We start from the raw sequence: 12,248 nt of genomic DNA, 5'->3' as shown, positions 1-12,248 counted from the left end.
GCCAAAATTTCAAGTAAATTCCAAGGGTCAATATGTTTTGGTCTGGCATGACTAAGGGGATAATTCCTTAGCAAATCCTCCTCTGGTGCAAATACCAGCTACCCCCATTCCCTGCCTCTGAGCAGTAGTACATGCCAATCGGAGCGTGTGTTCGCGACCACGACTAGTCTGCCGCACTTCCGGCCAGATCGCCGGATATCCGCTGAGTGACCCTTACAAGTCCTTCTTGATCCTGAAGTGGAATAGGTGCCGCTGTTGCTGCTCGTGTTGAATCCACAACAGCAGTCGGACATGGTGCTGGAGGAAGAGCAGGGGATGCTGACTGGGTCCGGAGATCCCAATGAGGTAAGACCGGGCGAGCGACTCGACCCTCTTCGTAGCCCTGAGGCTCAGGACCTAGCCCGCCAAAAAACGTTTCCCCCGTAGGGTTTGCAGGGTCGGGAGAGCTGGTTCCCCCAACCCTTCCCAGGAGTTCGTCGAGTGACCTTGGGCAAGTAGATGACTAGGTTTTCTCTGGGCCTTGGCTTGCCCATTCTATGAATGTGGTGAAGTTTTAACGAGAACGAAAATGCTGTGTGGACTAAACTTTTGTAAAAGCAGTGCCTGTGTTTTTAGTCAGTCAGGTGTTCAGAGCCCCTAGTTTGTCGGGTTTGGGAGCAAGCGGACCAACCCAGCCCTCGCCTCAGCTCGGGTCGGGAATCCTGCCATATCTTCTGTGGAGGTTCCGGGCAGCTGGCCTTAACGCTAGTTTCTGTGAAAACGTGTTTTCTTTTTCTTTGGGTGGAGGGAGGGGGAGGTGTCTTTGGGGACAGTGTGGGGATGTGCGGTATAATTCTGTGATAAAAGAGGGAGCTCTTTCCCTGACTGAGAATGCCAATGTAATAATAATTTATTGGCTGCTTAACGATTCCAAGTGCTTTGTATGTACTAAATCATTTAAGCCACACAATAGTCCTGTGAGGTAAGAATTAGGTACTCTTAATGTTGCCATTTTACAGATGAGGAAACAAGCATAGAGAGGTTAAATATCTTGTCTGAGGACACACAGCTAGTAAATATTGGAGCCAGGAATTGAACCCAAGCAGCATGGTTCCAGAGCCAAGACTTAGCCACAGTGTTACACAGTTTTACAGAAGCCAGCTAGTTTTTTGTTTCCCATCATATTTCCTGTCTTTTCTTTGTTTTCTGGTCACTTCCCGACAGCTGTGGGTTCAGAATAGTTGGAAACTAGTTTATCCCATAATTTTTTCTAGTCTTATTATGAGAAAGAGGACCAGAAAGAAGTGGAGCCAGCCTCAAGAAGTTCAGCTGGAAGTATACCAGAAAGTTAAGTAGGGCTCACCACAGCAGTAGATGAGGGAAAAGAAAGCAAACAAGTAGTCAATTTTAAAATAAGAAAACTGAAGTTTGTTATGAAGAACCTGTTCCTCTTGGAGATTGAATCTTTTTATGTAGTGTGACTTTGGTTTTTCTCATTGACATGAAGTTTTACATGAAGTAGTCTATATTCAGACTTGTATTTGGATTTGTTTTCCCAAAACATGCCATGATACTTTTGTCAGAAAATTATCAAAGACATAAAATGATCAGTGTAGTAGCATTGCTAATAGGGAAAGGATATAAAGGTCTTGCTTCTAGGATGCTAATTTCCAGTTTCTAACTCACGCAGAATGTGGTTTCAGTTTTCTGGAAAAACTTCATTCAGGATGAATTTTTTTAAAGAGTAAGGTTAAGAAACCTTGTTTAATGGAAAACTAGAATTTTACCTCCTAAGTAACATCTTCATGTTTAGAAGACACCTTTGCTAATTGTAAGAATAAATAGCCTGGGTTACAGTTGAACCTGCCCTACCCCTCACTCCCAGCTTTCATGAGCTTTGGTCCCTTCACTGAAGGTCATGGTAGAGAATGGGGCAGATTGTATTGGAATTTTGTAAACACAGTGAAGGATCTCTGAGCTAGTTCTTTTTTTCTGTATGTATACCTTTTCTTTCCCTTCCCCCAAATGTGGACACATGCATGCACAGTCACGCAAATGCCTTACTTTTGGCAGGTTGAGTTACTGATCAGACTGTGCTAAGCCACAGATTCAGGCCTATGCTGTTGCTCCCAAGGGGAATTTTTTTTACACTGCTCCTCTTGGAAGGTTGTGCACCTGAATCAGGAGTAACAGGTAGGGCTTGATGTTTTCAAGCTTGTGAATGGAGTTGCGTAGACCTTTGGTGCACTTATGTTGTTAATCTACTTAGTGTCCTGGGAGCTCAGCAAGCCAAAAAGCAGTGACTGAAACTATCTTTAGTTAAGCTCTGGCTAAAGTAGAGTTTAGGTCTGGCTATTTTCATGTTCCCAATTCAAGTTCAGAGCCTAGGAAAAAAAAAATGTTAGCTTTCTTCCTAACTTGGTTTGGGGTGTGAGGATTAAATTTAGCTATTTCTGGTAATACTGGGACCTACCAGAATTTAGAATAAAATACTTAAGTTATGCAGATTCCATATGAACATCTGACAGCCTGAATCTTTTTTTTTTCCAGAAAAAATTAAAACATTTAATGAGCATAAATATATTACATATACACTACAGATACAGTTAGGTATTACATATAACATAGTATTTGTAAAATCTATACATTAAAATTGATATGGCAGTTTTAATATGACAGCTTGAATCTATATCAGAAAATGTTTAATTAGTGTTTGTTTTTCCTAAACTGGGAGCCCCTTAAGGGACTGTTGTGATTAATCAAATCATTACAGATATGAAAGTGCTTATAAATATTAGAATGTTGTACACACTTAAGTTTGTTGCTGATGAATGTGAAATTGTGTGTCCTTGTTGAAATATACCCAGGACTTGTTTTAATCAGGTAGGATAAGGTTACAAGCATGGAGACAACTTTTTTTTTTTTTACTTTAAACTACTTTATAATTTATTAAAAAATAATTTAAATTGTATAATTGGTAAAAAGTTGAAGTGGCCCTGTCTAGAATATTTATCACCCTTCTTCAAAGCATAACTAAGATGAGACAACTGTTTTTGAAAGAAGAGTTTATTACTTATAGTTCCCAAGAGAAGGGGGTAGGCCATACCACCCAGGGCCACATGGGGAAGTGCTTGGATCAATCAGGAGCAGAAGGAAAATGGAATGAGTGAGGCAGGATAGGTGTGCTCTAGCAAGTTTAAGAGTGGATAATTTCGTGGTGGACTTTGGGCTGGTCGCTGTTTGTTTGACACTTAGCCCTGATGTGATTAGTGCAGGGGCAATAATTGGTTTAGTGTAGGAGAGTTAGAGAAAGGTGGTTGTTGAGAAGGGTTTTGGATTGGTTGGTTTGCTAGGAAATGTGTGCCCCCAGGCAAGTTGTTTGCTAACTCTAGAAATTAGCCAGTCCTGGGAGGGGCTGTCTCCAGGATTAGCACGTCTCCTAAAACATCAAATCATCATAAAATACAGAAAATATAAAAAGATTAATAATGTCTATTCTCAGTGATTACAACATCAATATGATTGGGAATATATGTATTATAAAATTGCTGCTGACATTAATTTTGTTTTCGTTTTGTAGGAAGAAGAGGAGGAGGAGGAATTAGTGGTAAGAGCTGTCTCAGGTTTGGAACCTTCTCAGTAAAAGAAAGTTTGAGTTTCATGAAACTCTAAGGGCAATTTAAGGAGTCTTGACACCTTAGAGAGAATGGGAGTGGAAAAATCCTTTAATACCTCCTGTACAGTGTTTGGGGGGCGTGTGGGCCTGGGAAGCTGAGTCTTCTCTGGGTTTGAGGCTTCTCCAGTCATGGTATCAGGGAGCAGAGTAGCATCTTGAAGGCCTGGTACTCAATCATATGCTATCTGTGGTTTAATAAAAATTCTAGAAGGAACCTTTCTTAGATTGTCCTTCTCCATGTAACATTACCCTTCTAGCTGGGCAGCTGGGGTGCATAGGCCTGGTTGTCAGACGAAGGGAATTGAAATTCACAGACATTACATATCCCAAAATGCTGTGTTAACAAGTAAGGCCGCCTATAGATCTACTTCAAGTTTGGCCAGGTTTCCTTTACCACCTTGTTTTTCAGATAGGACTGAGGCTTTCAGTGCGTACTGGCAACCCTGGAAGGCAGGAATGTGAAACTTTCCCCTACTACTTAGCATCAGAATTGAATGGGAGACCCCATTCTGCCATTTCTGGCGGCAGTGTGGCTCTGCCAGCTGGCCTTCTGCACGGTAATTCAGAGGCAGCACCTTGGTTTGGTGGTTGTATTAATCAAAGCTTATGGTTTGTGGGTTTCCTAAAACCCCCATTTTGGTTTTCTGTGTGTGTGTATGTTTCTCATTCAGGATCCCCTAACAACAGTGAGAGAGCAATGCGAGCAGCTGGAGAAATGTGTAAAGGCTCGGGAGCAGCTAGAGCTCTGTGATGAGCGTGTATCCTCCAGGTCACAGACAGAGGATTGCACAGAGGAGCTCTTAGACTTCTTGCATGCAAGGGACCACTGTGTAAGTCAGCCTAAGGTCAGGAAGGGGAAAGCTTATAGTGGCCAGGGAAGACTTGGTGCTGACCACCTTTTCATCCTAGAGGCAGGACAGTGCTGAAACTGAGGCTCAGAGAAGAGAAGTGATGTTCTAATTTACACTGCTAAACAGTGGGGAAACTGGATTTTGTATTTTTAAGTACGAAAGTCTACTCTTTAAAATAATTTATATCCTCCAGTGTGTCTTGTACATAATAGTTGGTACAAAAGTTGTTTGTTTTGTTTTGCTTTTTTAAGTAAACTTGTGTTTGACTCCCTTACATATAACAGTAAGGTATTTTCATAAATTACAGGGTAGGCAAAGTTCAATATGATTGTTTATGTTAAAACTGATTGGGTGGCTAATAAGCATATGAAAAGATGCTTAACGCTCTTAGGGAAATGCAAATCAAAACCACAATGAGATACCACTTCATACCTCAAGGATGGCTATAATCAAAAAGATAGGGAGAAATGGGTGAAGGGGGTCAATAAATCAATAAACTCCCCACTAGTTATAGTTTAATAGTTTAAATAACTAGTAAAATAGTTAATGATCTCCACTCAGGCAACTTCCATAATTTATGCTTCAGCAATCCCAATTTAGGTATTTTGTTTTAATTCTATAATATACAATGCAAACACACAAATGTACATGTACACATACTCATACACAGGCTCATATTAAACACATTGTGATAGTTAAGGAAAAAATTATTTTTGTTTGTTTTTTTTTCTGGCTGCACCACGTGGCTTGCAGAATCTTAGTTCTCCAACCAGGGATTGAACCTGTGACCCCTGCAGTGGAAGCACAGAGTCCTAACCACTGGACTACCAGGGAATTCCCTGGAAATTTTTTTTTATAAAGACAAAAATCCAACTGAAATCATACTGTCTAGAGATTACCACATTTTCTGGTATATACTAGCAGATTTTTAAACAAAAATGAAATCATAATAAACACATGTACATGTAAAATATTATGAAGAGGCATTATATTCTTTTCCATTGATATATATTCATATTTTATCCATCCTCTGGTTTATATATAATTATTCATACAACTTTTTTTTCAACATGATTTTAGTGGAAAGAGGGAACATTTATATACAATTCTCCATATCATGAAGAAAAATGTGTTGGTGATGTGGAAAAACTGGAAACCTCCTATACACTGCTTATGGGAATGTAAATTGGTACAGCCCTATGGAAAAGTCTGGCAGTTCTTCAGAAGGTTAAACGTAGAGTTAACATATGACCCGGCAATTCCACTTGTAGTTACATACCCAAGAGAAATGAAAACATCTCTACACAAACTTATATACAGATATTCATAGAAGCATTATTCGTAATAGCCACAATTGGAAACAAAACAACTGATAAATGGATATATAAAATGTGATTTATCCATATAAAGGAATATTATTTGGCAATAAAAAGAAATAAGTACTTTACTCAAAAAATTAAACATAGTACCATATGATCCAGCAATTCCACTTCTTGGTTTACACCCAAAAGAATTGAGACTCTGTTCAGGGACTTGAATAGATATTTGTGCATACATGTTCATATTCATAGCATTCACAATAGCCAAAAGGTGGGTGCAACCCAAGTGTCCATTGGTGGGATGGATAAACAAAATGTGGTATACACATATAATGGAATATTATTGAGCCTTAAAATGGAAGGAAACGACACATGCTATAACATGGGTGAACCTTGAAAACATGCTAAGTGAAATAAACCAAACACAAAAGAACAAATATCATTCCATTTATATGAGGCATCTAGAGTAGTCAGATTGATTGAGACAGAAAATTGAATAGTAGTTGCCAGGGGTTGGAGGGAGGGGGAAATGGGAATTATTATTTAATGGGTACGGAGTTTCAGTTGGGAAAAATGAAAAAGTTCTGGAAGTTGATGGTTGCAGGACAATGTGAATTACTTAATGCCACAGAAATGGATAGTTTAAAATGGCTAAAATGGTAAATGTTATATTATTATAATACTTTTATGAGGCAACACTAGGTTAAGATCTGGGAATGAGACAAGCATAGTCCCGTTCTACACTGAGTTATAAGCCAGCAGAGACAGAAGTAGAACGGTTAGTAAACTGGTAAATCTCTTGGGTGTAACCTCAGGATAGCCTTTACTGACCCTTCTATTTAAAGTTGCTATTCCCTCCCCCTGCCCCTATTTTATTTTCCTCATAGCATTTATCACTATCAAAGTATATATATATTATCTTTCTCATTGTTCTCTAAGTTCCAGAGGAGACAGAGATATTGTCTTGTTTACCGTTGTGGCTCACTCAGCACCTAGAACAGTATCTGGCATATAGTAGATGTTTTATAAATATTTGTTGAATTAATAAGCGCTGTGATATGGGAGGCATAAGTTTCTGTGGGGAAGACAGGAGGGACAGGAGCTTGTTAAGAGACAGCTTGCAGGAAATAACATGTAAGTTTAGATTTTGAAGGAAAATTAAAAGATGAAAAAGTGAGAAAGAGAGTTCTGGTTAGAAGGGAGCTAGGAGTCAGGTAATCGAAGGGAGTTCACTAGGGCTCACGAAGGGTGTGGGGGTGTCAGAAGGCAAGTGGTGGGAGGAGAGGCAGTACTGTTCGAGGTTATGAAGGCCCTTGTAACTCAGGACATTAGAGATACGAGTTGATGACATCCTTTTCTTTCCATCCAGGTGGCCCACAAACTCTTTAACAGCTTGAAGTAAATGTGCAGATTCGTTCACCTCAGCCTTCATCACCCGGGCTTCGGGATATTTCCTTATGGTTTTGAACATGCCATTTGTTTCTTATTTGTGTAACTAAGTTCATGTGAACCTCAAGGATTTTTGGCTTAGGCAGGTAGCTTCTGTGTAATTATCAATGATTCCATCTTAATAAAGTCCAGTGATCAGCAATCTTGCCTTCTGTCCTTTTTTTTTTTTTTTTTTTTTTTTTTTGCGTTATGCGGGCCTCTCACTGTTGTGGCCTCTCCCATTGTGGAGCACAGGCTCTGGACGCGCAGGCTCAGCAGCCATGGCTCACAGGCCCAGCCGCTCCGCGGCATGTGGGATCTTCCCGGACCAGGGCACAAACCCATGTCCCCTGCATCAGCAGGCGGACTCTCAACCACTGCACCACCAGGGAAGCCCTCTGTCCTTTTTTTTTAATTTAAAATTTTCAAGCATAAGAATAGACAGAATAATAATTAACCCCCATGTACCCATTACCTAGCAAGTATATCTCTCAGTGATAAGGACTTATAAAAATTTAACCTTGATGCCATTATCACACTTTAAATTAACAGTAATTGCTTAATATCATTAAATACTCAGTTCATATGAATGTTTCTTTTATCTCAAAAGTGTCTTTTGACAGTTTTTGGTCTCAGTGTCCAACAAGTTTGCTTTTCTTCCTTCTTTCTCCCCTCCCCTCCCCTTCCCCTTCCCCTTCCCCTTCCCCTTCCCCTTCCCCTTCCCCTTCCCCTTTCCCTTCCCCTTCCCCTTCCCCTTCCCCTTCCCCTTTTTCTTTTTTATTATTTGAAATCTGTAGATGGTTCATTTCATTTCATTTTTTGGCTGCACCATGAGGCATGTGGGATCTTTGGTCCTGTACCAGGGATTGAACCTGCGCCCCCTGCATTGGGAGCACAGAGTCTTAACCACTGGACCACCAGGGAAATCCCCAAGATTGCTTTTCTTTAAAAATATTTTTTTGGGGGGCTTCCCTGGTAGCACAGTGGTTAAGAATCCACCTGCCAATGCAGGGGACACAGGTTCGAGCCCTGGTCCAGGAAGATCCCACGTGCCGTGGAGCAGCTAAGCCCGTGCGCCACAACTACTGAGCCTGTGCTCTAGGCCTGTGTGCCACAGCTACTGAAGCCCGTGTGCCTAGAGCCTGTGCTCCGCAACAAGAGAAGCCACGGCAATGAGAAGCCCACACACCGCAACGAAGAGTAGCCCCCGCTCACCACAACTAGAGAAAGCCTGCGCACAGCAATGAAGACTGAACGCAGCCAAAATAAATAAATTTATTTTAAAAAAAAATTTTTTTTAAGGGGGAGGGGAGAGGGGTAGTTGAGTCAAAGCAGGGTGAGAAAAGAGCGCCTGGCTAGGCGGTGCTGACAATGGAAGATTTGTTACATACATACACGGGGAATTGATCCAATAAGTAAATATATTGAAGATAATGAGAGCTAGCAGAGAATGGAGTTACAAATATTGAAAAGGATAAAACCAGAATGAAGCCTGCAGTGTTATTTGTATGAACTAAATAAATACAGGTTTCAATTTTAGTAAATACAGATGCCAATTTGTATATGTAGGGAATATATACATTCCCTACCTTGGCCCACAAAGGGCTTCATTCTCCAGTAAAAGGAACCAGGGCTTGTTGGAGAAATGGGTGATTCCAGGGCTGGGATGGGGAAAGTATAAGATGAGCCTGAACATTTGTTCCAGAAAGAAGGAAGTGCTCAAAGAATGATAGGGATATATCAAGAGTATAGCCAAATCTGGGACGATTTGAGCATCAAAATATATAATGAAAGTACTGGATTATAACTCACTGAATAAAACAGATCCATGAGCCATACTAATAAATGAATCAACTGAAAGTTTGGTGAGAAGGGGATACATACTAATTACAAAAGAAGAAAGTACACTGTAGAAGACACGCAGACAGCTTAGATGAAAGCTGGGATCACCAATAATGGGACAAATAATATAGGAAGAACACAGTATCATTGGGATTTCTGCGAGAAATAGATTAGATGAATCCAACCAGATAAATCAAATTGAGGGACATTCTATAAAATTGTTCACTGTACAAAATAATTCTTAACTTGTGTCAAGGGCGTGACAGTCAAGGAAAGACTGCAGAACCATTTCAGATAGGAGACAAGACATGCAACATGTGATTCTAAACTGGATCCTTTTGTTGTTAAGGATTATTGAGACAATTGGTTAAAACTTAAATGGAGTCTGAAAGATGTCAATGCTGTATCAATGTTAAAGTTTGAAATTATTAAAAATAAACCACAATAAGTTCCAAATGTGTAGAACAGAGGCCAGTTTCAGACTTAAAGCAACAGCTAGTGCTGTGAGCCATCCATAAGCTTATGTCTAGTGTTAGGACATGGCATATTTCCCCATAAAAACAGTAAATAGTGATGAGGCTCCGAAGTATTACTAATAAGGTATGTTGCCCAAGGGATAGGAAAAATGTTGCCTGTTCCAACTGGGGAGACAGGCTAGGTCAGCACTCTCCAATAGAACAGTGTGCAATGATGGCAAAGTTCTATTCTGTATTGTCCAATATGCTAATGTGGCTAATGAGACTGAGGTACTGAGTTTTAAATTTTAATTATAATTAAATTTGAATTAATTTATATTCAGTAGTCTTGTGTGGCTAGTGGTTATCATATTAGACAGCTGAGGACTAGGAGTTGCAAACAACTACCTGAGTGATAACTGAGGGAAGCAGTCCCAGCAGACATCGGAAAATTGCCTTTTCACTGCAGTCAACTGTTGCTATGTGGAAATGCACAGCCACTGTTGCCAGATCAATTGTTTTATGTGAAATCTCCCAATTTTTAAATGTGGACAACCAACTTTTTGAAAGCATTAGGCCAAATAAAACACATCTATGGGCTGGCTTTGGCTCACTAGTTTGCAATCTCTGGTTGCACATGAGAAAGACCTATATGTAAACAGTCATACACAGAAAGTGAGCCATGCCAGAAGTGAGAGCCTTGTGCTTCAGAAGTAATCAGCATACTGATATTCAATATAGCCTGCAAGACTGAGGCTTCATAGGCAAACATGGCAATGGAACGTCTGAGAATCTGAAGGATTATGTTTGTAAAAATGGGGCAAAGGGCCACTTTAACTAGAAGCTCTTTCAACCTATTGTCCTAACTACAGGGATGGCCAGCATTTTCCAGCCATTTCTGACTTAGAACCCATTTCACGGTGATGTATAATCCTCACAAATACCTATATACATGGTGCTATTATATTTGTTGTATGTAATCTGATCATTTTCAAACATCTATTAAATTTTCAAACATACAGCAAAGCTGAAATTTTACAGTGAACAGCCCTAAACTCATTACTCAGATTTTAGCGAATATTTAGCAAAGTGTTGCTAGTTTTATCATAAAGAGGAGGGAATTACCAGAGAAAGCTCTGAATTCTCCTTAGAGGATGCTTAAGTCTGTTGCTGAATACTAAGCTGCAAATGAATAGAATGAAACTCCATGTAGCCAGGCAAAGGACTACTGGGTAGCTGTAAACTGAATAATTCCCAAAGCTGTAAGCAGAGGGTTAGGAGATGTTTGAGGTGTTTTTTTGGGGGTTTTTTTTTTTTGTAATTCTATTTATTTTTGGCTGCGTTGCGTTTTCCTTGCTGCACATGGGCTTTCTCTAGTTGTGGGGAGCGGGGGCTACTCTTTGTTGTGGTGGGCGGGCTTCTCATTGTGGTGGCTTCTCTTGTTCCGGACCACGGGCTCTAGGCGCGCGGGCTTCAGTAGTTGTGGCTGGCGGGCTCAGCAGTTGTGGTTTGTGGGCTTAGTTGCTCTGCGGCATGTGGGATCCTTCCAGACCAGGGATCGAACCTGTGACCCCTGCATTGGCAGACAGACTCCTAACCACTGTGCCACAGGGAAGTCCCCGAGATGTTTGAGTTTGACCAGCTAGAATTCCTGTTGAACTTGCACCTCAGCAGTAGGGCTAAAACTAGCCATAGAGAGAGGCTACTCAAGATAGGCTATAACTAATCTTAAAAAAAGGAACCTTAAAAGGATCAAGCTGATTCACAAACAAACAAACAAACAAAACCCTGACTGCCTGTCAGAACAAACTCCAAGACATTTTAAAGAAGACAACAAAATCCAGCCTTTAACAATGTTAATTTCACAATACCAAGCACTCAGTAAAAAAAACTGCTTGACATGCAAAGAAGCAGGTAAATGTGACCAGGAAAAAAATAGTCAATAAACAGACTCCTGGGCATATAGCTGGAGAAAACTATAATTCATTTATATTTTATTTCTGGCTGCGTTGGGTCTTTGTTGCTGCATGCAGGCTTTCTCTAGTTGTGGCGAGCAGGGCTTCTCTTGTGGAGCACGGGCTCTAGGTGCATGGGCTTCAGTAGTTGTGGCACGTGGGCTCAGTAGTTGCGGCGCATGGGCTTAGTTGCTCCGCGGCACGTGGGATCTTCCCAGACCAGGGCTCAACCTGTGTGCCCTGCATTGGCAGGCGGATTCTTAACCACTGTGCCACCAGGGAAGTCCCGGAAACTATAATTCAAAAAGATACATGCACCTCAGTGTTCACTGCAGCAATATTTACAATAGCCAAGACATGGAAGTAACCTAAATGTCCATGGACAAGTGAATGGATAAAGAAAATGTGGTATATATATATATACAATAGAATATTACTCAGCCACAAAAAAGAATGAAATAATGCCATTTGCAGCAACATGGATAGACCTAGAGATTATCATACTAAATGAAGTAAGACAGACAAAGACAAATATGTGATATCGCTTATATGTGAAATCTAAAAAAAAAAAAAAGAGAGATACAAATGAACTTATTTACGAAACAGAAATAGACCCACAAACATAGAAAACAAACTTATGGTTACCAAAGGGGAGCGGTTACCAAAGAGGGGGAGGGATAAATTAGGAGTTTGGGATTAACATGTACACACCACTATATATAAAATAGATAACCAACAAGGAC

General features: G+C 40.4%; 1 protein-coding gene across 2 annotated transcripts; it reads left to right on the top strand.

The window, feature by feature from the left end:
• The first annotated feature begins 3 nt into the window (after positions 1–3).
• On the top strand, positions 4–7,416 carry LOC101279534 (cytochrome b-c1 complex subunit 6, mitochondrial). 2 transcript variants are annotated; one of them, XM_012539064.3, is made up of 5 exons: positions 227–345; positions 3,560–3,586; positions 4,065–4,212; positions 4,327–4,485; positions 7,195–7,416. In XM_012539064.3, exons 3-5 carry the CDS (start codon positions 4,150–4,152, stop codon positions 7,225–7,227), a joined length of 255 nt encoding a protein of 84 aa, XP_012394518.1. In that variant the 5' UTR covers positions 227–345; positions 3,560–3,586; positions 4,065–4,149; the 3' UTR covers positions 7,228–7,416. The 2 variants fall into 2 exon arrangements, with proteins under 2 accessions (XP_004285812.1, XP_012394518.1); XM_004285764.2 differs by lacking the exon at positions 4,065–4,212 and having other exon boundaries at positions 4–345.
• The last annotated feature ends 4,832 nt before the right edge of the window (positions 7,417–12,248 follow it).

This window comes from Orcinus orca, chromosome 1 (genome assembly GCF_937001465.1).
Source record: "Orcinus orca chromosome 1, mOrcOrc1.1, whole genome shotgun sequence".
Classification (NCBI taxonomy): Eukaryota; Metazoa; Chordata; class Mammalia; order Artiodactyla; family Delphinidae; genus Orcinus; species Orcinus orca.
The sequence above is the reverse complement of the archived record's forward strand: the minus strand, read 5'-3'. Positions and strand labels throughout refer to the sequence as shown.

Bases quoted from the DNA above. Each gene is read 5' to 3' on its own strand.
- LOC101279534 (XM_004285764.2), top strand. From the start codon at position 292: ATGGTGCTGGAGGAAGAGCAGGGGATGCTGACTGGGTCCGGAGATCCC. The intron at 346-3,559 runs GTAAGACCGGGC...TTCGTTTTGTAG, and splicing joins GGTCCGGAGATCCCAATGAG to GAAGAAGAGGAGGAGGAGGA. The intron at 3,587-4,326 runs GTAAGAGCTGTC...TTTCTCATTCAG, and splicing joins AGGAGGAGGAGGAATTAGTG to GATCCCCTAACAACAGTGAG.